This window comes from Clytia hemisphaerica, unplaced genomic scaffold (assembly GCF_902728285.1).
Source record: "Clytia hemisphaerica strain Z4C2 unplaced genomic scaffold, Clytia hemisphaerica genome assembly, whole genome shotgun sequence".
NCBI lineage: Eukaryota > Metazoa > Cnidaria > Hydrozoa > Leptothecata > Clytiidae > Clytia > Clytia hemisphaerica.
Window position 1 is genome coordinate 759,084 of NW_027103728.1, and position 27,137 is coordinate 786,220.

Consider the following 27,137-nt stretch of genomic DNA (forward strand, 5'->3'; position numbering starts at 1 on the left):
GCTTAAATTATCCAGTGACGATGGTTTTGGATAGCAAATATTTTTATTGAATTTCGAATGGCGATGAAATCAAAGTCAATTTCCTAGTGGGGCTGAAATTTCAGGGTATTTTGTCCACCGGGGACGAAATTTTGGCCAATTTTTTTAGTGGGGCTGGGGTACCAGCGGGTCTATGACACAGTGTCCACTGACAATAATCAAATAAACCATTCCTTACTGCAAATTTACTATTTTTCCTACCCCCACTGAATTTTCTGGCTTGAGAACAAAAGAATTGAAATCCCCATTCATAGAAAATATGATAATATCAATACCCGTCAAGTTTCAATCCGTTATTTTTATCTCCACTGGCTTAAAAAATCTTACCGGGTCTGTGAGAAGGGGGTGTAGTATAAACCTTTTGCAATCACATTATTCCTCAATTTTGTGGTGGTATAGGTGGTGTGCAAATCCACAACCATAGTTTCAAGTTTATAAAGGAAGGTCTAGAAAGCCAGCTCACCAAATCAAGAATTCAATTGGTGTTTGTCCTCCTGACCTTACAATATAATTGCTGGTGTCTATTCTACTCTATTCAACTCTCTCAACCAAGCTTCCGTCAACATAGTTCATGTTGCTGCGTACTCATTCTCTGTGAATTTGCAGCTTTGGCTACAGAAACCATTAAAAAGTAAATCGAGTCTCTGTAAGGGTTCCAAAATTACTAAAATCAAAAATAGACTCCCCGAAATTTGGACTGAAATTCAAAAATTTTGAGGAAATAGTTTCTCTAAGGGTGGCAAAAACGTCAAAATGTCAAAAAATTAAATGCGGACAAAAATTTTCGAAATTCAGTCTCTGTAAGGGTCGATTTTCATACCCGGTCATATATACCCATTATCTCGCAAAACCTTCTAGCACCCACCGAGATGAAACAATAAGAAATATGACATAAATAATTTGAGCTTACATAGATAATTTTCAAGAGCTGAGACCAGGGCTGAAACTAATCCAATAATATCAAAATAAAAACGTCAAGGATGTTTGCCCTCGGATGGAGGGTGATCTATGAATACTGTTTATGTGTAAACGTTGATTTTACTTATGATTTATTTTGTGGTTCGCTAACGAGGCCAAGCCTAAATCCCAAATTGTAGAGAATTTCATGCTCTATCAGATGGTACCAATCATTTTCGTTTATTTTGACTTTTGAAAATAAGCTATTTCTCTACCCCTTATTTTCCCTTGCAGTTTTGTTTATGGCTTCACTATTTTGGTCACAAAAAATTTTCCCGGGCCTTAAAAATGTGACTCTTCTCAAAAACTTATTATATACTTATATACTTTGAAATGGAACAGGTTTTGTTTAGTGTGCTATAAAAGTTGCCACGGGACCTGAGAATTGGCCTTCTACTAACATAAACTTTTTTGAGTTTAGTAACTATTCTCTGAAACTCATCTAATAACATCCAAATAAAAACGTCGATGATGTGTATTCTTTGTATTTTTCAAGGAAACTGAAGAAAAAAACACACATTTTAATCATCATAAATAAACATGAAGTGTATTCTATGTACTTTTTAAGGAAAACGCCAATCAATGAACATATATTGCATTTTTTTTAAGGAAACTTCAGCTATTGTATATATCAAATATTTGCAAATCTGACTTGCGATTCAAGAAAGTGCTCTATACCATCGGTAGAGCGATATATCAGTCAATAATAGAGACTAGTTTATTTTCCGATACTCGGAGTTTCGTGCCGTTTCAGGCAGTAATAGTCTGAACTGAAGACTGCCTGAAACGGCACGAAACTCCGAGTATCGGGAAATAAACTAGTCTCTATTATTGACTGGTATATATCAAATAAATAGATGGTGTTTTCTTATTCGAAACTTCTCCTGCTTTATCAAGTTCTTCTTTTGTAAAAATTAAAAGAAAATAAATAAGAAAACCTAAGCCATGGTAAATAATGAATACAGCTGAGAAAACAGCGAAACCCACCTGACGAAAACAAAACGGATGGCCTGGGAATGTGGAAAGTAATATCCTTTTGCGGCCAGTTTCATGGGAAATTATTATAACACAATGATGGATGGAAGGTGATGATAAAAATATTATATTGTGATTTTGATAGCAACAGTACACTTTATTTATCCCTGAAAAAGATACTGTATTTATACCCCTGTCTCGCAGCCCCGGCCGAACTCTTTTCCTCAATCGGTATAAAAATTCTTATTGAAATCCAAATGGGGATAGAAATCCTATTATTCCAAGGTTGAAAAACCCAGTAGGGATGGTTTTAGAGTGCAATTTTTAAACATTGAATTTCGAGTGGGGATGAAATCAAAGTCAATTTTCCAGTGGGGCTGAAATTCCAGGGTATTTTCCCACCAAGGACGAAATCTTCGCTAAATTTTCCAATGGGGCTGGGGTCTGACACAGGGGTGTGTCCAAACAAAAAGGTTCTGAAACAAAAACCGCAAATAAATCGTATTGTACAAAATATTCTTATATTACAACAGAACAACACAAAATAGAAACGTAAAATTATTCGAACTTATTTACAGACAGTAAAAAAATCAACAAAAATAAATATATATGAGACATCATTATACAGTTGTGATATAAATTCTTTACGAACCTTTATGGTTCAGAAGTGACATTAAAATTTAGTTGATTTGAAAAAAAAAAGATTTCAATTGTGAAAACAGTAAGTAATACAATACTGACTCCTTTTGCACACCCCTGTTTCAATAGTTTGGGACTCACTTTTTGGAGATATTGATAATAGGGGTGCTTTGGCAATGAATTTTTACAAAACCATGGTTGACTTAATTACGTTATGAAAATAGTAGTCAAATCCCAAATAGAGTTATAAAACATATATGATAGTGCATCCATGCTTTATCCCGAAATACGATGTACTATTCCACTATTCAACAAACAAATGTGTGAATCGCTGCAAGACTTCCAGGAAGATTTCATCTGATCCTGGCAAATAAAACAGCTGCCAGTTAACTAAGTGATAAGTGAGTTGTTCGGTCCAACAACCACATTATAAGAAAGCTTCCTTTGAACACGGCTAATGACTTTTTCCCTTTCATTTCTAGGTAACGAATCTCCAGAGAAAATTGATATTCACGAGACGGGAAAGTAGTTCACGACGTCCATGGCAACCATAGAACGTTTGACGAGAGCCAACAATAAGTGCGTGTGCTACGCTGTGAAACCATTTTTTAACGACTTAAATGCATTCAATGGTCACGTGCTCCAGAATCAAGATAATCAGGTTGATTTCCTTTTCTCAAATCCAATGAACCACCGCGTGAATATTCTTCTCTACTTATCATGTGACATCTCTATCAGCAGACAATATGACAAAGGAAATTGCAACCAACAGAAGCGTAACCACGATGCCACCTCTTGATGAATGGAGATTAGAGCTTGAACTTAAAGCAGCAATGGATGGCAATCGAATGTTTGTATTGCATAAGTCTTTATCGTTGCAACATTGTTTCTGTTAAAAAAATATGAAAATTTAATTAAATGGCAAGGATTACAACTTTGGATAGAGAAGCTAACAGGTTCGAGTCCACCCCTGTGGATCATTTTGTTGAATTTTCTTTTTTTAAGTTAAATTGATAAAAAAACTTATCAGAACACAAGAATTTAACCCTTTCATTCCAATTTTCAGCTTTCTCAATTTTCAAAAATTCTCAAAAGTCAGTCATTCAGTCACTTATCTGATCCAAAAAAGAAATCTAAAATCATTGCGAGACTTTGGACGAGGGTGAATTTTGTATGCTTGACGGAATTTTCGTGATATTTTTTCTACAGACGCAGGAATGGTTATGAGTAATAGAAGACGGTCTCGTGATGGCTCCTTTCAAGATTCCATCTTTCAGGGACTGTTTTGGATGATTCATCGGGAATTTCTAATATTATAAAGCATGAATATATTCATACTTAAAGTAAAAGATGTGTTTTCCAATATTTTGATATTTACAGGGCGGCATATATTAGAATTTTCAAAAGTTAAGCGTAGGCTAGTTACTCAAAACTCAAAATGTTACCCTAGAAGCCAAAGTTATTTGTCATGAAAACGAGGCACAAACGATAAAAAGATTTCATTTCAAAACCAATCGTTTCCTTCAAATCTAATTCCATGTTCGTGTTAGGTCATGAGGGGTCAAATTATATTAAAAAATATTAAAAAAATATTAAAAACAAACGACTTTTCTAATTCCACGTAATGTTCTAGATTCTAATTACGTTAAACTCGTTCGTTATTTTTAAAAAGAATCATTTCCTAATACTAAAATTGAATTTACGTTTTTAACACGTACCTTCCAAATCGAGAGTTACTATACAATAAAAACCGTCCATGGATCTATCGAAAATGACTGGTCGTATGTAGCAAAAAAAATACCAAAATACTTTTTAATCAAATTACTAGCGGTAATTTACTATTAGAACGGCCATCTTTCCAAAAGTTTGCTCGACATTCAAGTCGTTTTTTGAATACTAATTGATAAATTTGATATAATTTCGAAAAATCATATTGACTATGGGGGGGGGGGGGGGGGTTATTCCCGATAAAATCAGCGCAAAGGATCCGGATAAAAAGCGTTACGTAAGTTACCTCAGAAATGAGAGTTAATTTTAGGCGTAAAAACTTTCGCGAGCAGAAGCTTTCGCTTCGCTTTGCCTTAAAATCGAAAAATATTCCTTGAATCCGATAAAGACGGTTGCTCTTCGACTTTAAAAAGGCATTAAAAAGTATGACGAAAATTTGATATTTATAATGACTCGAGGTTTTATAGATTTCATAAACTTTCGCGAATTGTTCTGTTAAGAATTTAGACGTTTTTTTACTTTCGCGAAAAAGGCTAAAATTCGCGAAATTCGCGAAAGTTACTGCTCGCAAAAGTTTGTATTGTACGCCTAAAGTATATTAAATTCACAACGAGAAACTTACTTTGCAATCCGTTGAGTTGACATGGTCAGCTAAAGCACAGGCGAATTCACCACCGCAATCATTCTCAAAATTGGGAGCACAATGTCTTTCAAACCAAAACTTCTTTTTCTTCGTTTTCTCTTCAATATATGAAAAGCTGACATTGAAACACTCAAAATGGAGGTATGGACAGGGTTCAATTTCTTGCTGACGTGTGCATGACGTAATGCAATCTGCCATATTGTCACATTCTTCTACCACGCTCGTACATTTGTAACAGTTGTACACCTCTGATGAATTAAAATGATATAACTTGAATTTTGAAGTGAAACCAATTTAGAGTTGAAGACCCTAAATATTCTCAGACTTTGTCTGCGACCCTTGAAATTGGTGACTGGTTTATACGACATTGTTAAGTGAAGGGACCAGTAAACTTATTCGAATTAAGGAGACATCCGAGTAACAGAGGTTCGAATTCTGTAGATTCAACTATACAAGGATTGTCGCTACCATATTTAAGTATTCCTCAAACGGAACCCCTTTTTGAGCCATGGTTTGGTTAATCACGCAAAATAGTGAAAAATAGCCAAAGTGGCGCCATAACGTAAGAAAGAAGCCCCAATTACGCTTATCCGGCACCCAGATGCAGAAATTTTCATCCGACACGCTGAAGCTCGGAAAAATTTTAAAATTGGCCCGATCCCTTCAGAGCTTTAGCGTGGGCGGCCGCCAAACCGCCATTGGAATATCAGACAACAATTGCGCTACAGTATCACGCAAACCAGTGGGCGCACACTTGTCAATAAGAATTCTCATAATATGTATATGCAACAAAAACGTGTAACTGATAGGGAGATTGAAAATTTTGAAATATCAAACAATATCACTTACCACTGGATGAAGGATATGGAAAACGCACCAATAGTAAGAAGCTGATCTTCAACAAGTGATCTAACATTTTCTTTTGATCTAAAAAAAGTATATAAAACGATAAGTTTTTCATAAAAAAAACCAAGAATATATAAAAAGTGCTGAGACATGTATTATGATGATTACGACATATTTGTATTTACTCAAAGTTGCTCTGCAGTTTAATGTTTTTCAAAGCTGTGAGGATTATGTGATAAAAAAGCTAAAGCACCTTCAGATGAGTAAATAAACAAATAAGAAGTAATCAAGATTTTTCTGTCAAGAATGTCTCCACAAAACCTCTCTTGAATTAATCCTTACAAGTGTGAACTAAGTATGCAAGAATTATCTACAAGATGATCAAGTGTATAAAATAGTTCCCTTGACTCAAAAAAATGTAAGATATGATTTATAAAAAAACACAGTTTTAGATTGAATACAAACCATCGAATACAAACCGTAGCTAATAAATAATTCGTTAAAAACATCATATTCATCAAAAATATATATTTTTAAAAGATTCAAGTCTCTGTTACTAACCCTCAAAATCAATCAGAATTAGTTAAAAACTTATATTAATAATAATAAGATGAATTATGAAAATTAATCTACATTCTAAAATATTCTTAAAAATCTTACTCTTCAACGTTTTGTAGCTTTCTCTCGCATAGCTCAGTATACCAAATATTACTAGGCCAAACACTTGGTCTAACTTTACCCCTCTCTAAACTTTATACATATAATCAAGCCATAAGTTCATATGCTTCACTGTATTTAATAAAGTAAATAGAATTTTGAAGAAATGTAGAATTTGGAGAGAGAAAGTTTTGGATAGAAAAAAAGCGCTCGTTGAAAGTTTTTGTCTTGTGTGAACAGTTGTATGTATGTTGAGAAAAACAAAACAAAAAAACTTTTTTTTTCAAAATATAATCAAATACTGAAATCTTATAAAGATTTTGTTAAGAGCCCTTTGATCGCAATTTTAAATACAAACTATTATTTCTTTTGTATAATCAAATATGCGATTTTTTATAAAGAAATCTTTGTGGAGTATTTTTTCTCTTTGTTTGTAATTTCATGCTTTGTTTACATAGCACTCATAGCTTCTCTCACTTTGTGGTACCCAAATGCCGCCTTTTGAAAACAGTCTTCAGGCTTCTATGATAAAGTTTTTGATAAAAGATAAAAAGAAGGCAAGGTTACTAAGCGAAAAGAAAGATATTAAAATAAAAACCGCTGTTAAATTTTTTGGAAAAGAAATTTTTAAAATAAAATATTTTAGCGAACAAACGGGAAAACGAGGCCAAACAGGAGTTACGAAACGTTTCCCCCGTAACACAAGAAAGGTTGAAAAGAAAAAAAAAAATGGATAAAAATAAAATAATGATTAAATCCTGTATTGTCTGGAATATTTAGTGGGGAAAATTTTGATTAAAAAAATACTAAATAATAAATCTTATGATTTTGCACTCGATTGATGCTTCAAATTTATTATTCATTTGTCATCAAGTTAGTTATTTCGTACCTTATATACATATCCCAAAATTATCTTTGCAAATACTATTTACAACCTTTAGCCCAAGAAAAAATAAACCTTGCATCTCTCATTTCTTTCCATAATAAAATAATATTTGTAAATAAGATTAAACTTTCTTAATTTATAAGAAAAATAGAATATTTGATTTAAAAAAATATCCTTATCAACAATTCTTCTCAAAATTATATGGTATAATATATTATAATATACAAATTAGTCATATTGTACAAATTACGGATATTAACAAAAAGCTTTAACCTTGTAAAGTCGTGTAAGAGAAAGTTGACCTTCTGAATGTTTTTTATCGCAAATGTCAGACAATGTCAAGTCTACCACACAGAGTTTGACATTAAATAAAACAAGATATACTGTAAGAGTTGATGATCTACATAAAAGTAAAATTTAATGATCTAAAAGGATTGATGTTTAGATATGAGCGAGCATCGTGTGTGTTTTCATCAACATCGATTTTTCTATGTGATTACATTTCTAACCAAATTATCTCTTAAAAGCCTATTGAGCCCTAATGCATCTTCTTTAAGTTTTCACTTCACCGTAGAATATTCCTACCTTACAAATACCCGACTTTCAAATACCAATAGCCTAAACTAAGACGTCGTGGAGGATTAACAATCATCCTTTCCCCTTTACATTGGCATGCAATTTATTGTCTTTTTCAAGTTTTGAGCATTTCGTGCTAAAATTTCGTGTCGTGTTCACATGGCCTTTTGGTGAGGTGACGGAAGCCAACAACTTATTTCGGTCTTTTTGTGCTCGTTGAATGTGTGGAACTGTCAAATTAAAAATCAAAGGAAATCTAATGAAGAAAATTTCTAAAGGCTTCAAACTTTATATACTAATTGATTTAAATTTTTCATCCCGTGTATCGTGTATTTGTGAACAATGACCTCTTGACCTTAAACTGTCTGTATAACTGTCAGGGTTGGATGTTATAAATGTTATAACTGTGCCTGTGAAGAGGTTGGAATGTCAGAAATTTTAAGAATAAAGTGGCGAAAATAGAGGGGTATAAAAAAATCAGTAAAAACCCCGATCTTGTTACGCCAATCAGAGGAGCTCCGGTTTAAATACGGTTTTAAATTCTGAACGGGGAAGATAGACCGTAGCCTACGCAAACTCTTTATGGTTAAAAACAGCACCGGAGAAACTCAACTAGAGGACAGAAACATGTTTGTGAGCTACGTTTTTGTCCTGTCTTGTCGTTTTACTGCAAAAAATACCTTTTTTTAGAGGAAAGCCTTGCTCCACTTCCAAAACTGCTATGATTTGATTTAGAAGTCGTCGTCGACCCTGGAAAAAAGGAACGAAAGGTTATAAAATTTACTTTACTTCTACAGCGAGTTTATATTAATATCAAATGAATGAATGAATGAATGGATAGCAATATCCTTTTAATTACCTATCTTTCTTGGTGAGATGTTGGAAGAGGTCAAGCTTGATTTTGAAGAAACTAAAAGTAGAAAAAAAAAGGAAACACTAAAAAGACAGTAATTTGAGAAACTCTGAGGTTAAGATATCCCCTGCATTAGTTATATTTTCTAAACAAGCTAAGTCTATAAAGTGCCTCTGAAGTACTTGATAGTCTTTTTGAGGCTTTTCTTGAGGTGACAAGTGGTGACAAGTGGTGACAAGAGGTGACTAATACACTTCAGACTGTAATACTGCCATGAAAAGTCTTGCTTTAAAATGACCACAAAACCGCACCAATGAAGCCGCATTCGAAAGAAACTTCACCTATTTAATAAAGCACACCAAAACTTTGAAAGCCTTAGGATGTTCTCAATTTTTTAGATTTAAAGTCGAAAAATGTTCTTAACTCGTTTGTTTTTTACGACACTATGTCTTTTCAAGAAAAGTTTCGTACTTTACTATGGAGATTCTTCTTTACAAAATGTCCCAATATGAAAATTTCGAATAACTGGAGGGGATTTAGCTCTTAGCCTCTTTGATTAATTGAGCCTGAGTTGAGTAAGCAATCCACATTTTACTTAGAATGGTCTAGTATCTCCCCCTCCTGAGGACCTCCTCTTACAGAGAGTCTTTTTCATGAAAATCATATAATTTGAAAACTTAAGGCGAAGAATAGTTGAAGCCTAGTCTGGGCTATGGATAGGAAGCACAATTTGTTGAAGGGTCATGTGTTTAACAAATTATTTGATTCAGTACCCATTACAATTGCAAAAATATTGACAGAGACGAAAAACGGATGTTTCATGTCTAACAGTTTACGAGGCTTCTCTATGGAAGTGACTTGGTGGTGATACTCTTCAAACAACATTGAAGGTTACTGAGACAGATTACAAATATTTAACTTCCTGATGCCCGCGAAGAAAGTTTGCATAGATGATTAAGTTAGTAAGATTTCTTGCTGGTTTATTAACAGAGAGCGTCCATTGATTAAAATTTATGAGCTGCACTGAGCATCAAGTATTCTAAACATGAAGTTCAATAAGGACACCAAAGATCCTTCAAGCTATCAATTACAATTTCAACTTTATTTATCTGGATTTTAACCGAAATTTAAGAGAACCCTTTAAGTTTTTCCACCATATTCTTAAGATCCCTGGATTTTTCCTTCTTTTTTAATACATACGTTTCTTAGAGGTTTCTCGGGCACTCGCACTTAATGCTCCGCTGAACGAACCAGATTTCCGATTCCTTCCTCCCTTGGTGTGATGCAAGTGATGTGGGTTGATCTTCTCAGCAGTCGCGCGTTCAGCCAGTGACATCGAGCGGCCGTGTTCCTCTTGTCGATTTTGTTGATGGAACAGCTAAAACATTTAAAAAGAGAGACAACCGTTAAAATTTCAGACGCGGATCCATCACAAACGAAAAACCTGGTCAATCGGTTAGGAATAATGCTAATCGTAAAATTAGGCAAATAACAGTCTGGCAGGCAGTTCGTCTTTTTTTGTCCTAGATAAAGCAAGGGAGCTAAGTTCACCCTTAGGCCCAAAAAGTGGCAGTCACAGTCCACAGTTCTTTATGAAATATAAGTTGTATTCGAAATATTTACAGGTTTACATAGGTCCTGAGAAAAACTTCCAAATTACATTTGAGCCAGTTTTTCCCAAGGTTGAGTGAGGCTTTTTAGATTTTCTTGAAAAGAATAGAAATTTAAAGTATAGACTGTGTAAAGACACCATGGTTTCAACAAAAAATTCCGTATTTAAACTTGGCCTATTTTTGAAGTTTTGAAAGGGAAAGAAAGTTTTGAAAGAGTAAATATAGTGAAAACTTTATGCCATCTACAACATACAGTGTGTCTGGAAAAAAAGCGAAACAGAATTTATATTAAGAAAAATCCTCACAAAATGCTAATTTTTACGACTAAATTAATTTTATCAAAAACCTATGAAATCACCTTGAGAATTGTTGGAAGAAAGAATTTCAATATTTTTGTAATTATTCCAAACTTACTGAGATAAAAAGGATATCTATGTATATAAAACCAGTTCCGTATTTCCAGACACACTGCACAATGTTATCTATCATGATTCATTTTTGTTTAAATCTTGTTCTATTCCAAAAGCATTCAATTCAACCTCAAAAAGAAGATCGTTAATCCGCTTTTCAGCAATCATTCGAGTGGCTTTATCAAACGTTGCCAGCTTTTCGCCGACATATTTCGCAAAGTTTGATACACTTTTTTCGACTGGTGCTTGAGTAGCGTTTTTGTAGCCTGAGCTAGCAGTTCTAGTTTCCTCTCAGCGATAGACTTTTTGCTGGTTGAAGATTTCATTTCTTCTTGTTTCTCATTCACTTTCATAGTATCACGACTCTTGGACTTTTCACCAATGAGTAGGATCAAATACTTCATCTCTTTGTAATGTGAGCCCATTGGCTTACGTACTACAAATCTTCGGTTTTTTGCCCAGTCGATGTAGTTCGCTCTAAGTTTACCTCGCGACCAAGTTGGGTTCGTAGAACGTTCATTTTTCGTTTTACACAATCCACGTTCGTAGAATAATGGTCAGCAATCTTTTGCCACGCTAGAGACTTCATATCTCGCTTCGAGTATGCGTCATTATTTACATCCCACAGACAGGGATTTTCCTCAAAAAATGAGATCAACTCTGAAGTTTCTTCCTCACTCCAGTCTTTCTTATCGTCCGATTTCTCCTTTTTAGCTTTCTTTAATAGAGGTGCTACAGGAGCAGATTCCACTTCTTTGTTTTCCATCTCTTCTTTTCTCCAGTTTGTACTTGTGTCTCTTCTCTTTTTGATTTTTGTAGCAATACTTTTCGAATTACGCGTTCGAAATCATATTCGATGTTCGATTAGCAATGCAATGTCTCCCTTCTAGGGAAACCCCGCGAAAATGTTTGAAAAAAATATGAACTTGTTCAAACATTGTTTCAAACATATTTTTGGATTTTTTTGTTGGAAAGCCCGGGGGGGGGGGCACTCAAGGTAAATGACCTACCAGACGTTCGGCCCTTAAGGGTAGGTTTTTCACAGTTCAGCTAGTGCACTGTAAGGGTAGGAAATTACAAAACTGCACTGAACTGCACTGTAAGGGTAGGAAATTGTGATGAAAGGCCAATTTTTTGGTAAAATTGGCACAAAATTGATCAATTTTGGAGGAAAAATTCCACATTTTCTTGGAAAATTGCAAAAATTTTCCCCCTTACGGGCGAGAAATTTTGAGCAAGTGCACTTTCAGGGTATGATTTTTCATGGAAATTCACTGCACTGTAAGGGTCCGATTTTAGAAGCCAAATTTTGGGCCGAACATACGGTCGTTTTCAGATCGAGTGCCCCCCCCCCCGGGTTGGAAAGATACAATTTTGGACTCCGCAAACCTTCAAACATCGATTTCAAACATGAAACGTCACGATGTTTGAAGAATAATGTTTGACGGTTTGCTCCCAGCTTAAGAATAGCCTGATCTAGCACCCGAAGTAAATATTTCGAAATATTGTCTACCAATACTCTGTAGGCCGGGAACTTTTAACATTTAGAGGGTTTGTATTTCGGAATCTCTCCTGACACCACAACGGATTCAGTAGAGAAAGGAACAATAGATCATCCCTTTTTTTGAGCAGATTGATCTGGTTGAAGAGTTTTTTTAGCTCGCCTTAGGGGAGGGGAAATCAGATAACAATAATGACGATTCTTACTTCAGTGATTTTTTCTTCGAGGTCTTCTTTCTCGCGGTCCTCCTCTTCTTCATCAATCTAACGGATCGGAAATAAGAATCAAAGAAAAAATTCAAGATCAATAATCCCAGCGTTCGCGACATCTGAGTATTTTACATGTACATCGAACTAATTGATTCTACAGACTTATTATTATTGGTTATAGTATAAAAAAAATTAAAAGTTCCTTACCCCATCCATTGTTAGCCGCACTGAATCCAATTCGGAAATGACCTAGAATTGAAAATTCAGTATGTAAATAAAATTTGATATAAAGCTTTCTAGTAAAATGACTCCTGAAAGTTGGGTAAAAGCCCATCATCAAAAAGAATAAAACCTGTATCTACACCTTATTACTACAGTTTTGTGACCTTCGAATTAGAGCACACTTGTCTAATCGCACTGGCTCAACTTCAGTATTTTTCAAATTATTTAGACTCAAAGGCCCCATCGTAAATTTTAGTTGTAAATTTTTGACATAAGATTAACTATTCCTCGAGCCCCGAAATATAGAATTGCAAAAACACACCAAAATATGTACGAATAATTCACCCAAGGAACAAGAGCGCGAAGCTTTAGCCAAATCCAACCCTGCCGTGATCTAACAAAAGGAAGTAATACACCGTTTAGGAGTGTCGACTGCGCACGCGTCAATCCAATTTTCCATTGTTTTGATTTTAGCGATCACGGAAAATTCACTCTCCTCCGCAAAAAAACGGTAGGTAAACATCTGGTTCTCATAAGGAAACATAGCAGAAAAACGGTAGGTAAAGAACTCCTTTTAATCATAACTTATTTTCCTCTTGATGAATTTTTGTGAAATTTTCAGGAGAGACTTATAAGATTATCATTGATATCATGTTCAAATATCTAAATCATTCTCTTTAAAGGAGAGAAAAAAATTCACAATGTTTACATTCCTCTAACCTTTCACAGTACTAAAGTGCGCATTTTTACCTACCATTTTTACCGGGCCTCTGCAATGGAGTACCGTGAAATAGCGAGACTCCTAAACGGTGTATTGCATTTTTCTTATTTTGAGATAATTGCATAAACGAGTTGACCTTATCCAAGATCAATGGTATCGTTTTAAGATAAAAACTTTTGCTGATTGTGAAAGACCAAACCCTAGAATAGTATAATATTTTAAAAGGAAGGAGTTTTAAGGAGTTAACATCTTGATTTTGGAAAAATCTACACAAGTTTTACTCTACTCAAGCTCTTTCAAGCTAAAAATTTTTAAGTTTCTTCTTTTTGTCAGAAAATAAACTGCAAAATATTGTAAGCAATTTTCATTTTTCAGGCTATAAAAAAAAGTAAGTGACTTACTTCCTTTTGTCAGAAAATAAAATGAAACTTTAGTAAAAAAAAAATTTATAAAAAGAAGTATTTTACTAGAAAGAAATGAACTACTGGAAAACGCAAGCTGGACTCTTAGGAGTTGATTTTTGCAAAAATATGAATTTTCAAAAATTGATGGTTACTTCCTTTTGTCAGATCACGGCAGAACCAGTTTTGAAGTCTCCAAAATGCCGAAAAGTTTAAGCCTCGTTTCGGAGAAGCTTATCATAGCTCGATTGTTCATAACTTAGAGCACTTTACTTTATTAAACTTCTAAAAAAGTTCGCCAAAATGTCAAGGACTTTTCCTTACATTCCTGATGGTACTGGACACTTCTCCGCTACTTTCCAGTGCCATGATACGCCTGACAGTTTGTTCCAAAAGTTGTAATAACAAGCGATCGCATGGTAATTTCAGTTGCAATTTCATGAGAGGCAGTATTTGACAGAATTTGATGCGAACATTCACCATTGGATCCTATAGAGTTAAGGAATAGAGGTAAGCGAATTCTTTGCAAATTCAGTGTATTTTAAAATAACCATAAATAAAACCCTTCACCGGCGAATGAAATCATTGGAAATTTGTGGCCTTACTTTCATTAGATATTACGATTTATCAACTCGAGGAGAGCCATAATCAGAGATATTCATCGACACAAAACAGAGTTGTATATCATTCACCAAAGCATTAACTGCTTATTCAAATCAAAATGGTAGAAAAGGGATGATAAAACATACCGCTGCAAACGTCATCAGTGTATCGTAAACATTTTCTTTGAAGAAACTCTTTGAGAACAAGTCAGCTACATCGTAACAGATCTGAATGAAAAATATCCGTGATCGACTGCAAGGTGATTGTGCGAACTCTAAACAAACAAGAGAGCAGTATGTAGACATTTTTAACTATCCAGCTGACAAACAATGTTACATCATTGCATGGCATGAACCCCCCCTGCCCGCAGGGGGGGGGGGGGCTACAACCAAAATCTTCCTGAAAAAGGCTGGGGGCTGGATTTTTTTTCAATTTCAGGGGGTACCTATGATTTCTGGGGGTATCTAAATTTTATGCAGTAAGGTCTGGGGTCTTGGGAACTATATTTTATCTTGCTTTTATCTAACTATCATTATTCTTTTTAATTGTAAAAATATACAATTTTTTTCATTTCTTGACATATACTCAAGTCACAGGGGGTACCAATCACAGGGGGTACCTACTAACGTCTCTTGTATGGGGGTACCTAAAATTCAGGGGGTACCTATTTTCTTAGGGGGTACCTAAACCCCTGGTCCATGCCATGCATTGTAACATTGAAATATTGTCATTGTATATTGTCATCATACCTTGGTATGAGTAACCCGGGAAGATTCAAAGTCGAAAAAAAATAATCATAGCGCTAGACATGATATGAATTGATAGGAATGAGTCGGTGGAGATCACCAGTTTGTGTAGGATTTGTGATATTCATGGACACAATGTTCTAGATGGAAGCACACAAAAAGACCGGGTGTTTGCCCCGAATTTTGAGCCACAAGAAACTAGTGTCAAACGCCCGAGATATTTTGGGTGCTTCCGTACTAAACATCATGTCGTGAATATCATGAACAATTGTGACGCAGTAGAGCGCAGTACGCACCTCATTTTATGTTTAGAATATATCAAAATAGCTTACAGCCAAAATCAATTTCTTACATCAACTTATTCGACATATATAATGACAAGGCATATTTAAGTATGAGAAGAATTTTCAATTTAATCAAAGAACATTTTAAGAGCTTTTATAATACCTGTCACCAATCTTTTGCACATCTCTGTCCTTTCTTCGACACTGGTGTTATACTTGATGAAAGTGAGGTAGGTGCGTGCTGCAGCAAGCCTTATGGGTAACACTTTCTAAAACCAAAGTAATAGTATCATCAATGAGCTTTTAAACAGTCTTCAATTTTGTAAGCTATTCTAAATTATAAGGTGCCTTATAAACGATCCCGACCTCGGACTATATTAGGTTGACAAACGTTTGGAGCATTAAAAGCTGTTAAAAGCAGGTTAAAAGAGCTGTCATAAGAAAAGTCCTATTTTTTCTCTAACTGGTCTTTAATTACCTTATTTTAGGGTAAGTTCCAAACCCCGGTTCAATCACCAAAAATATACTTACACTTTCACCTGTTAGTATACTGTAGATAACAGGCACCAGACGATAATAGATGTGGTCGGATGGCAGGTGCTGGTGAAGACAGGCCATAGAACTAAGTAGTTTTTCATGTATCCTCCAACGAAGAGATTTGGAAAGTTCCTGCTCACATTGCAGCATCACTGGAACTAGATCAGGTACAAGAATCTAAACATTGAAAGATAACAAATAATTTATTTGAATGGTCTGATAAAAGCAGTGATTTCCGAGCAGATTTTGAGTGCTTTACGCAAAAACAAAATGTTGTGAAAAATATACAATACGTAGAAGAAGGAGACTTACTTTAGATACTTTGTCGTGTAAGAAACATATCAAAATATCAGCTAAGTGAGTGAGAACGTTGTCCACCACCTAAGAAAAATGTGTACGAAAATATCATTCTATTATCTCATCCTTTTTAACGTGCTAGATTTGCGTATCAACATTCGTAGGAAACAAAACGGTTAGATTGCTTGGCTGACAGAATGTCGGTAGATAATAGTTTCACATAATCCTAACATGATATATATATCATATTATCATATACAAGAATAATATATATCATATATAGGGTATATAAAAAGGTAAAGGGGTAAGTATCTATTCATCTGGTGACTGTCGGCGAAGCCGGGAATGAGGGAGTCTATCCCCTTTTCTATTTGCGCTAGACCTGGAATGCTGAGGTGGAGCCCCACACCTATTCTCAGCTCCCAAGTAACTTAATGCCTAGATCAGATTACCCAATCTAAGCTACTCATCCGCTGAGTTGGCGGTGACCGGAGATCGAACCCATAACCTTTAGATCGTAAGGTGAATGCTCTACCGACTGAGTTATCCGGTCATAAAAGTATATAAGGGAGAAAAATGAGCTAAAGAATCTGTAATAATTTAAAACAAAACATGGAGTTTTGACCTTACCTCGATATCAGCATCCTTTAGAAGTATTTTCAACGAATTGAAAATAAAATGAACATCTTCTCCCAACATACTGGCTACCTAGAAACATAAAAAAATAAGGGTCGATGTTTTCCTCGACTCACTTACCTATGTGAACACACTTAAACAGGAACGGGCCAACAAGTAGAGAAGCCGAGGACAGCTAAGCAAGATCGTGAACTTTAGTGAAAGGGTCGAGGAAAGGGTGAAATTTTTCGACGAATTTAATAAACGCAGTGATAGATGCAGTGGTCAAAGCAAGTTGTTTCGCCTGAGACGGAAAATGGATTTTCCAAGGAAAACTTGCCCCCATTTTTGAAATGTTAGTAGAATATGCATTTCCTAAGACGGAAATCTGTCAAAGACGGAATAGGCGATGAATCTTACATACCACATGTAAAGAAGCGGCGACAGCTTTTCGAACGTTCGCTTGATTATCTTTGACCAGGACAACAAAACATGAATGCAGATGATCTTTGAAAGTTCCTCTCGGCAACATCTGAACCATAGCCTAAATGAAAAAAAAGTATGATGGAGAGTTCCTATTCAATGCCAGAAATGTTTTGAAAAGTAAAATGTAGAACTTATTAGATGTCTTAAATTTGCGGGCGTGTACAAAATACATGAAATAACAGGTAAAGCAGTTATAAATAGAGAAAATCCGGTAGAATCACCGCCATTCAAACTCTACGTATTTAAAACTTTCGGTAAAACAGAAAGACGACTTTCCTCTTGGATCTCTTTACTCCGAACTTCACTGATAGGATATAGTGGAAAGAAAGTTTATAAACCAACTTACTGGTAAATTATAAGCACACCAATAACGACACTCAGCAGTTGACTCGTATATCGATGATGATCCACGACTAGATTGCTAAAAGTAAAACAGAAGATTTTCTAGAGAACCGTGACCCGTCATAAAGGAAAGGTAAGCACACACGATGGCGAGATAGTCTCGCTAAATCTGTTGGCTTCCCAACGGTTCTTCTGGCTACTTTAAGAACAGAAACTTTCGCGAGGTTGCAAAATCGCGAAATTTCGCGAATTTAATTTTACTTTTGGAACGAATTCAGCGGATATAACTTTCGCGAATTTTAGAATGTTATTTCATTTTGCAGGCAAAAAAGCAAAAAAACTGAATGCACAAAAACTGAAAACTGAATATTAAATAGCAAAATAAGTGTACTTTTGGCGGAAAAAACTTTCTCGTGTAATTTCTTACTTAGCAGAAACTTTCGCGGAAAAAGGGTAAAAATCGCAAAGTTCGCAAAATCGCAAAAGTTTCTGTCCGCGAAAATTTCTGCCCTTAACAGATATATCAGAGGGAGTAAATCTACCTTCTTGCATCATGCAACATGAAAAGCTTACCTATAGTGAACAAAGTAATTAATTTGGAGAAAAAGGACTCACCAAGGAGGTACCAGAAAAGGACAAAAAATTGTCGTCGATATTAAAAGAACTTGTTGCTTCCATACTGCCATACGAACACAAAGCTTGAAACTTCTCAAGGAAAAACTCCACATTCTCATTCGATAAGTAGGCTGAAAAGGAGAAAACATGATCAAATTTATAGATTTTTTTTATCCTTTTTAGCTTTATGTATTATAAAATGTAAGTTAACTATTACTCCTTTTCAAGCGACAGAAACTATACACATCTTCACCCGTTGAAGATAACACAGAAACACACAAAAGTACTTTTCCATCACGGCCACTTTCACGAGAGGAATTTTATCGATAAAAGTGGACAGAGCCAAACAACGGCGAACACTCAGGTCAACTCAACTATAATATCCTTATAGTTTTGGGATTGAAGTCAATATCATTTCACGTACTAGCTCGTGTTTCAAATGAACTTTAGATAAACTCATACCTTTTAAGTAAAACAGAAATTTTCCGATGTATTTTGCGGCGATCACCATGTTAAATGATTGCTTTTTGATCAGTGTCCTCCGGTAGAAATTCAAAACACTCTCGACAATGTTGGAATTCTCGATAAAACCTACAGTGGCATTAAATAATGTCGAAATAATTTAAAGACATCGGAAATTTATGTACAACCTGATCAAGTTAGAATTATAGTATAAACAACCAAGTTCCGAATTGATTCCGATGTTCGTTTTCTACCCAATGCATCACTTTTTCATTGTTTTAGTGACGTTTTGACTGACAAAACAGAAAGATCATCTTTGTATTGTAAAACCTGTAAACTTAGGAATGAAAAAATCAAAATGATTATCACTGACAGACTGAAGCTTAAGCGTAGAAAAATAATTTTCACAACTAAAAGGTATATTAGATACGGTTAAAAAAATTATGATGAAAAACAGGACAAAAACATACCTGGACTAAGCTTAGGGACAATATTGATCAGAGAAGCAAAGCCAACTTCACGGACAGTTCGTTCTTCATCTTGAAACAATAACATCAACTCTGGAATGATACTTTCTTCAATTGCTGTTGTACTGAAATAAAAAACTATGCTTTCAAATATTTTATAAGTAAAATTCTTTAGTTTTCACACCCCTACTTTTCTTTTCTCAATGGGGGGGGGCAACTCAACTTAGGAAATCTACATGGAGGATGTTTGAAAAGGAAACAGGTCACGCCCAATTGTATTACACTTTTTTTTCATAAGAACATCCAAAATTTTTGAAGCCTTCGGATGTTTTTAACTTTTTGAGTTTGAAACCTAAAAATGTTCTTAACATGTTCTTAATTTCTTATTTTCTTATTTTTGAGTATTTTTGTCCATTTTCTTAAGAAATTCGGTGTTTTAAAGTCTGTGAAGCCTTAAAATGTTCTTAACTTGTTCTTAACGTTTGTGCCATCGAAGCCTTTTGTTCTTATATAGTTTGTTCTTAAAAAAAACGTATTTTATAGCGTCTCTGAGATTAATGACATGGATCTATCGGTATTGTAATGTACCAGAACCTGGAAGAGAGAGGCTATTGAAAGGCAATATTGTTTACCTTGAATGATCAACCATGAGCTCCAACTCCGAGCACATCGTTGAGCGAATGTCAAGATCGATATCCTGACATAATGCTTTCATCTTTGGCATCAAACACGTTTCAACCCTTAAAAAGATTCAGTTTCACTTTTAATCAATTTAAAATTTCACTTGTATCACTTAACAGGTTACAATTACAAACGCTTACTGAACTCTAAGCGAACAAAAAGTTCCAGACCAGAAAAGTCTAACCAATACTTATGACAATAGATGAATTTGCCATTTCAATACTGAGAAGGAAACAGATTTGAAGAGTGTTTCAAATTTTTTGAAATTGAGAAACAAAAGAGTGGCATGTTGGCAATTCAGTAGCTCTTGATGTTTAAACGTTATGTTTTTCAAATCTTACTTGTCCTGGGGCAGGTAAGGTGTAAGGTGACTGATAATTTGACAGCATGATTTTCTAGTGATGGTACAGCGACTCAGTGAAACACTGTCATCCAGAAAGTTCAGTAGCTAAAACAAAGAGAAATATATTTGAATAACGGGTCAACTCTTTTGAACTTTTTACAATTAACGATCGAAAGGTGTGAAGAGAAAATACAAAATTTATTTAAAACTTAAAATACAATACACGTCTTTTTATAACACCGTTCAAAATTTTTGAAGCATTTGGCTGTTCTCCAATTTTTGAGTTTTAACGCTAAAATGTTCTTAAAACGTCCTTATTTTCACTATTTTGTAAAACTTTTTGTATGTTTTCCTGAGAAATGGGTGTTAGAGTCCACAAAGCCTTAAAATGTTCTCAACTTATTCTTAATATTTTTGCCATCAAAGCCTATGTTCTTTTAAAGTCTTATGAAAAAAGCGTAATATACCTCATCTTTATCATCATCATTGAGATAACGTATGGCAGCAACAGCTGTACTCAACCATGCTTCATTGATTTCTTAAGAAAGAGAATGATAAGGTTAACAAAATTGTTGTTTGTAAGCTGACAATTCTAAGGACAAAACGGATACTACTTTGATATTTAGATAGTAGATATCCTAAACTTGAAATTTTTAAGATACTACTTTTTAAATTTGGTGACAAACTAGTTTTTCTTTCTTGATAACAGCCTGGTTTTGAAATGATCATTCAGCAATCTTGACACAATCCTTTGTATTCTCCAATGGTTACAACTGCTAAACAATCAATGTTTCGTTCTCAGTATTGTAAAGTACAAACCTTTGTCTTTAGTTTTCAGACTTCTAATTGTGAATTCAAAACAAGATGCTACATAGAGACTCCTGTCTATGATGCCAACATCCAACAATCTTTCAATGCATTTTCCACAAGCTATATTGACATCTTTCGGAGGATTGAAAACTAAAACATCTTTGACCAAGCTTAAAATTTCCAGTTTCTTGAGAGCTGACAGTCCAATCAGAGCTTTGTGCAGATTTTCAAATAGATACATAAGCTGAACCTCTTGTCCATTTCTAGTAAAGAAATAGAAAAAAGATCTAAATTAAATCGACCAATCAAACCCATGAATGTGGAAATTAGTTTCACCTAATTCAGCTTCGTTCACGTTCACTATTAGGGTGGGGCGTCAAATGTCAAAGTCAGAAAATTCAAGATGTAGTGTTTTTTTAAGAAAATTTAACCTATTGTGAGGCATTCTGCGCAATTTTTAAGGTCAGAAGTCCAATATCGGCCGAACCCCCCTGGGGGTACTGATTCGCACTACAGGCAAAAATTGGAAAAAATGGCATTTTCTGGCCTTTTCAGGCCTGTAAATATGTCAAAACTATTGCAAATCTTATTTTTTTCATTTGCTGTACTAAACTTTATCAAGAAGCAACAAAATAATCATATTGGGTTGAAAATTGTGCCCATTGGAGCCCTAAACGAGCCGTTTTAAGCCAATTTTGGGTAGCAAAATGCTTTTTAAGGCCAATTTTGCAAGTTCATAAACTTTAAACTGATTAAATCACATGCCTGAAATTTTCAGAGATGGAAGTCTTCAATAAAGTCTTTAAGCGAAATGAATTTCAAGTTTTTCACTTTTTTCAAATTATCATAATGGCGTCTTCAAAAATCGCTTTTTAGCAAAAAAAAATCATATTTTATCAAAAAATAGCATTTTTTAAGGCAAGCTTCTACAAACTGAGTTTAAATGCTGACTGAAATTTTTTATGCAGTGATAGTATTCTGGAGATACTCCAGGGAAATCAAAATCATTTGGGTCTGGGATGTGTCTATGTCCGCCATTATGGAAATAAAATCCCTGCTAAGAGCCATTTTTCAGGCGAGAACCCAAATTTGAACTGGAAAAATCTCTAAAATGACAATAGACATGGGCCCGAATTTTCTTGCAGTGATAGTATTCTGGAAATACTGCAAGAAAATCAAAATCATCTGGGTTTGGGATTTGGGTATATCCACCATTTTGGAATTGAAATTCCTGCTAAAACGCAATATTTCAAGCAAAAATCCCATTTTTGACTGGAAAAATCTTGAAAATGGCAATAAATATGAATCTAAAATCTTTTTGCAGTGATAGCCTTCTGGAAATACTCCAGTGAAATCAAAATCATTTGAGTCTGGGATTTGTTTACATCCACGCCCACCATTGTGGAAATGAAATACCTGCTAAAACTGGCTAAAATGCAACATCTCAAGCAAAAACCCAAATTTTGACTAAAAACCTTTCTAGAATGGCAATAGTTTTTGGCCCATAATCTTTTTGCAGTGATATTGTTCTGTAAATACTCCAGGGGTAAAAACTATTTAGGTATAAGATGTCTCTGGGACAACAATTTTTGAATTGAGGCCAGTTTTAAAATGTATATAATATTTCATGCCAAAATCCAATCTGTTTTTGACGGAACAAGTCTTGAGAATGGAAATGTATGTGGGCTATAAAGAATTGTTGAGTGGAATAGAATTTTTTCTATAATTTGTTTCAACTAGTATTTCTAAATTTAAGGATTGTAAATTCATATTCTTTGTTCAACATACAAAATATTTAGTCAATTATGACGTATTGGATGGAAATATGTAGCATTTTAACAGAGATTTCATTTCCACAATGGTGGATGTAAACAAATCCCAGACTCAAATGATTTTTTTTTCCCAGGGGAATTCACAGAATACTATCACTTCAAAGAAATTTGGGTCCATGTCTATTGTCATTTCAGAGCAGTTTTTAGTCAAAAAATGGGGTTTTTGCTTGAAATGTTGCATTTTAGCCAGTTTTAGCACATATTTCAATTCCATAATGGCGGACATACCCTTATCCTAAACCCAAAGAATTTTGATTTCCCTGGAGTATTTCCAGAAGGCTATCACTGCAAAAAGATTTTAGGTTCATGTTTATTGCCATTTTCAAGATTTTTCCAGTCAAAAATGGGATTTTTGCTTGAAATATTGCGTTTTAGCAGGAATTTCAATTCCAAAATGGTGGATATACCCAAATCCCAAACCCAGATGATTTTGATTTTCTTGCAGTATTTCCAGAATACTATCACTGCAAGAAAATTCGGGCCCATGTCTATTGTCATTTTAGAGATTTTTCCAGTTCAAATTTGGGTTCTCGCCTGAAAAATGGCTCTTAGCAGGGATTTTATTTCCATAATGGCGGACATAGACGCATCCCAGACCCAAATGATTTTGATTTCCCTGGAGTATCTCCAGAATACTATCACTGCATAAAAAATTTCAGTCAGCATTTAAACTCAGTTTGTAGAAGCTTGCCTTAAAAAATGCTATTTTTTGATAAATATGATTTTTTTTTGCTAAAAAGCGATTTTTGAAGACGCCATTATGATAATTTGAAAAAAGTGAAAAACTTGAAATTCATTTCGCTTAAAGACTTTATTGAAGACTTCCATCTCTGAAAATTTCAGGCATGTGATTTAATCAGTTTAAAGTTTATGAACTTGCAAAATTGGCCTTAAAAAGCATTTTGCTACCCAAAATTGGCTTAAAACGGCTTGCTTAGGGCTCCAATGGGCACAATTTTCAACCCAATATGATTATTTTGTTGTTTCTCATAAAGTTTAGTACATCAAATGAAAAAAATAAGATTTGCAATAGTTTTGACGTATTTACAGGCCTGAAAAGGCCAGAAAATGCCATTTTTTCCAATTTTTGCATGTAGTGCGAATCAGTACCCCCAGGGGGGTTCGGCCAATTTTGGACTTCTGGCCTTAAAAATTGCGCAGAATGCCTCACAATAGGTTAAATTTTCATAAAAAAACACTACATCTTGAATTTTTTGACTTTGCCCCAAAAATGACTGTTGACGCCCTACCCTATCACTATTTTATACGTTAAATATTTCAATATTCGAAATTACTTTTTTTGTATTTACTTGACGAAAAAAAGGTATTTTCTTGGCTTAATATAAAACGATTTTATTGATTCCCTTCAATGCTCCATAGAAAATTACCTCCAGCTTTGACGGCTAGACAAAAGCTGATTTTTAAGTCCTAAGGAGCCACATAATATAATGTGAAAATTAAAAAAAAACTACTTAAAAAAAGAAGGTGGATGCAAAAGAGGCTATTTTGTCTTTGGACTACAAGGTTGTTGTGTAATGAAGCGTGATTTTAATGTGATTTTAGAAAATAATGATTATATACTTTAGAATATACTTTGTCTTCCCAAACAAATCTAAATCCTCATCAATTGACAATTTCTGGATCTCCTCAGTTGTCTAAAAAGAAACTTTGGTTTTAAACTTTATGAGCACACACTTTTTTTATAGAAGAAGTCTTTTTGACCCCCTTAAAGGGTTAACCGGTTATTTTTCATTTTCAATATGTCACAAAGCATGTAGTTTTGAGAAGAAGCCTTGCTTGTACCATCTTAAAATTGTCACTGTTATTTTAAGCCTACTTTAAAACGAAGAGCTACAAATAGCAAATGAAAGAGTCCTATACTGTAATGAGTTTAAAATAATATTTATAAAACTTACAACTTTGGAGTGAAGAATAGACCTTTCTCGATGGAAATCTTCAAAATCTTCATTTGAAAGTGACAACTCCAACAATTGTTGAGAAAAGACATTATCGAAGGACATAACGTCTCCTCATTTAGTTTTCATATCATTTCACCATATCTCATCTCTGCATCTACATTTACCACAGCACCTCTATCTTCAGGGATTTTAAAAATAAATTTTCATTTCAATTTTTATAATCAAAACCTCTGAAAGAAAGTTCAACAATAAAATTATTTATTATTATTATATTGTAAAATGTAATAAAATATGAGTGGGACCTCTCTTCTCCCAGTTTCTGCATATTAAAAGGGAAAGAAGTCTTTAAAATAGAAGGGAGCAGATTTACATGTATGTGACTATAAAATATCCTCAAATTACAGGCTATCAGTTTTCCAATACATTTGATGATAAAGAAATACAATGGGCAAGAAAAAGACATGGTTTCATCTTTATCACTTTTTACAAGCTAATATTGATGTAAACAATTTGTAAAGTTGTAATTGAAACTTGAGCAACAACATATCATTTTACATGCTTCTCACCCACCATATACAATACATAGAATCTCACTTATTACCATGGTTACAATATATACATACACAAACAGTTTAAATGGTACATATTAAAATCTTTTAAAATAATCATTTTCTAATTGAGAAATTAAACACTTTAATGATTTTAAAGCAAATAGTTAAGGCTTAAAATATAATGAGGCAGAAATGAGAAGCTCTTCATTAATGTAAAACCTACTTCAAGTGTCCAAAAAGATATCAAGATCTACATCATTTTATAGTCTAACAATACCTAAAAAATCAACCCAATTTCAATCGGTTTCATGTTTCAACTTCAATCTAGAGGTCTGCTTGTTTCTTGTGTAAATACTAATTTTATAATATGGAAAAATATTTTTTAGTGAACTTTACAGGGATAGTACTGTGGAATAAAATTAGCTTGAAAGAAGAAAAAGAAAGAAGTGTGAGTGCAGTGAAATACACATCTACAATTTAGAGGGTATGTTACACAAGTCATGAATTTCTTTCATTAGAAAGAACTCATTTAAATTAGTCTAAAGTAAGTAAAATGTAAGTAAATTTTGCAACTGTAGCAAAAGACAATCCAAAGGACCCTATTTTGTATATAGATAGTTCTCCAAAGATAAGGTGTGCCCAGTGTATTTGATTGGTTTACTTTTGTTTGTAATCTGTTTTGCTTGAACAAACCTGTTGCCTATCAGTAGGGCTCCGTCAAATTTTGGGTACTCTGCCATTTTGCATCATTGTGCAACAATTCAGAAAAAACTAATGAGAAAAGCTGGTAAAAGATAAACGAACGAACATGGGTTGATCTAAAGAACCTCTGGGGTAGGTCAAAAATAGTTCTTTTAGGGTATTTACTGTAAAAAAGTCTAAACAGATCAGAATAAGGAGTTGGTGTCAACCTGCTAATAGTCAACCACACTTGGTACTTTGAGGTACTAAGTGTGAAAAGGGGTTGGTGTTAACCTGTCTATGGCCAAAGCACTTAGTACTTTTGGACCGTGCTAACTGGCTAAGCTGTTGTGGGTGTACTATCAAATTTGCAATTTAATAGTTTAGTTATCCTGATGTCTGGTACCAACTGCTTACCCCCCTGATTTACAAAATAGATATTGGAACCTTAAAATCTAAAGTACTCCTTTTTTATAGTTACTATCTGGCACCATAAATAGGGATATTTTGCTGTTGTTGAGGTAAAAGGTTCAGATTCAAAATTAGTGTCTGAGAAAACTGAGACTAGCTTGCTTTTTCTAACTGAAATTGTAAGATTGGCTCTTTTCTTGTAGTGGAGATAGTGTGGTCGTGTTACAAAAATACAGGCTGTTTGTAGGGAAAAAATAAGATCTAGCTGAAACTTTCTCCAACCTTCTCTATAGGATACTTATACCCCAGGAAAAAATCCCCTAAAATCCCATTGGTGGAACATCCCTTTTTTGGGTAATTTTTATTTTCCCCATGCAAAATCCTAAGGGCGAAATTTTTTGAGAATTTCAAATTTATTTCCAGACAATATAATGTATACCATTTGAAAGCTCTCGAAAAACTATATAGAAGACTTTTAAATTATTTTAAGTTATTGCTGATTTCCTTACCTTTTGCAACAACAAGGATGAGAGTTACTTGAATCAACTTCAAGATTCCAAGACAATTAATTAAAACTTG

General features: G+C 34.3%; 2 protein-coding genes and 1 long non-coding RNA gene across 4 annotated transcripts; all 3 read right to left on the reverse strand.

The window, feature by feature from the left end:
• Positions 1–2,075: 2,075 nt before the first annotated feature.
• Positions 2,076–6,220, reverse strand: LOC136804937 (uncharacterized). Its single transcript, XR_010846315.1, has 3 exons — positions 5,831–6,220; positions 4,961–5,229; positions 2,076–3,499 (listed from the first exon to the last, which is right to left on the reverse strand). It is a non-coding gene; the product is annotated as an uncharacterized lncRNA (long non-coding RNA).
• Positions 6,221–7,304: 1,084 nt separating this feature from the next.
• LOC136804934 (zinc finger Ran-binding domain-containing protein 2-like) lies at positions 7,305–12,778 on the reverse strand. Of its 2 annotated transcripts, XM_067061465.1 has the most exons (6): positions 12,740–12,778; positions 12,530–12,586; positions 10,000–10,177; positions 8,806–8,856; positions 8,627–8,696; positions 7,305–8,176 (listed from the first exon to the last, which is right to left on the reverse strand). In XM_067061465.1, exons 1-6 carry the CDS (start codon positions 12,746–12,748, stop codon positions 8,140–8,142), a joined length of 402 nt encoding a protein of 133 aa, XP_066917566.1. In that variant the 5' UTR covers positions 12,749–12,778; the 3' UTR covers positions 7,305–8,139. The 2 variants fall into 2 exon arrangements, with proteins under 2 accessions (XP_066917566.1, XP_066917565.1); XM_067061464.1 differs by lacking the exons at positions 12,530–12,586; positions 12,740–12,778 and adding an exon at positions 10,827–11,633 and having other exon boundaries at positions 7,853–8,176.
• A 1,404-nt stretch (positions 12,779–14,182) lies between these two features.
• LOC136804881 (serine/threonine-protein phosphatase 4 regulatory subunit 4-like) lies at positions 14,183–25,150 on the reverse strand. Its single transcript, XM_067061392.1, has 17 exons — positions 24,913–25,150; positions 24,578–24,651; positions 21,174–21,427; positions 20,822–20,892; positions 20,353–20,459; positions 19,963–20,070; positions 19,334–19,455; positions 18,864–18,992; positions 18,402–18,532; positions 17,791–17,865; positions 17,383–17,502; positions 16,974–17,051; positions 16,359–16,427; positions 16,041–16,223; positions 15,673–15,778; positions 14,626–14,753; positions 14,183–14,365 (listed from the first exon to the last, which is right to left on the reverse strand). The coding sequence occupies exons 1-17, from the start codon at positions 25,015–25,017 to the stop codon at positions 14,183–14,185; spliced, it is 2,043 nt and encodes a 680-aa protein (XP_066917493.1). The 5' UTR covers positions 25,018–25,150.
• Positions 25,151–27,137: the final 1,987 nt, after the last annotated feature.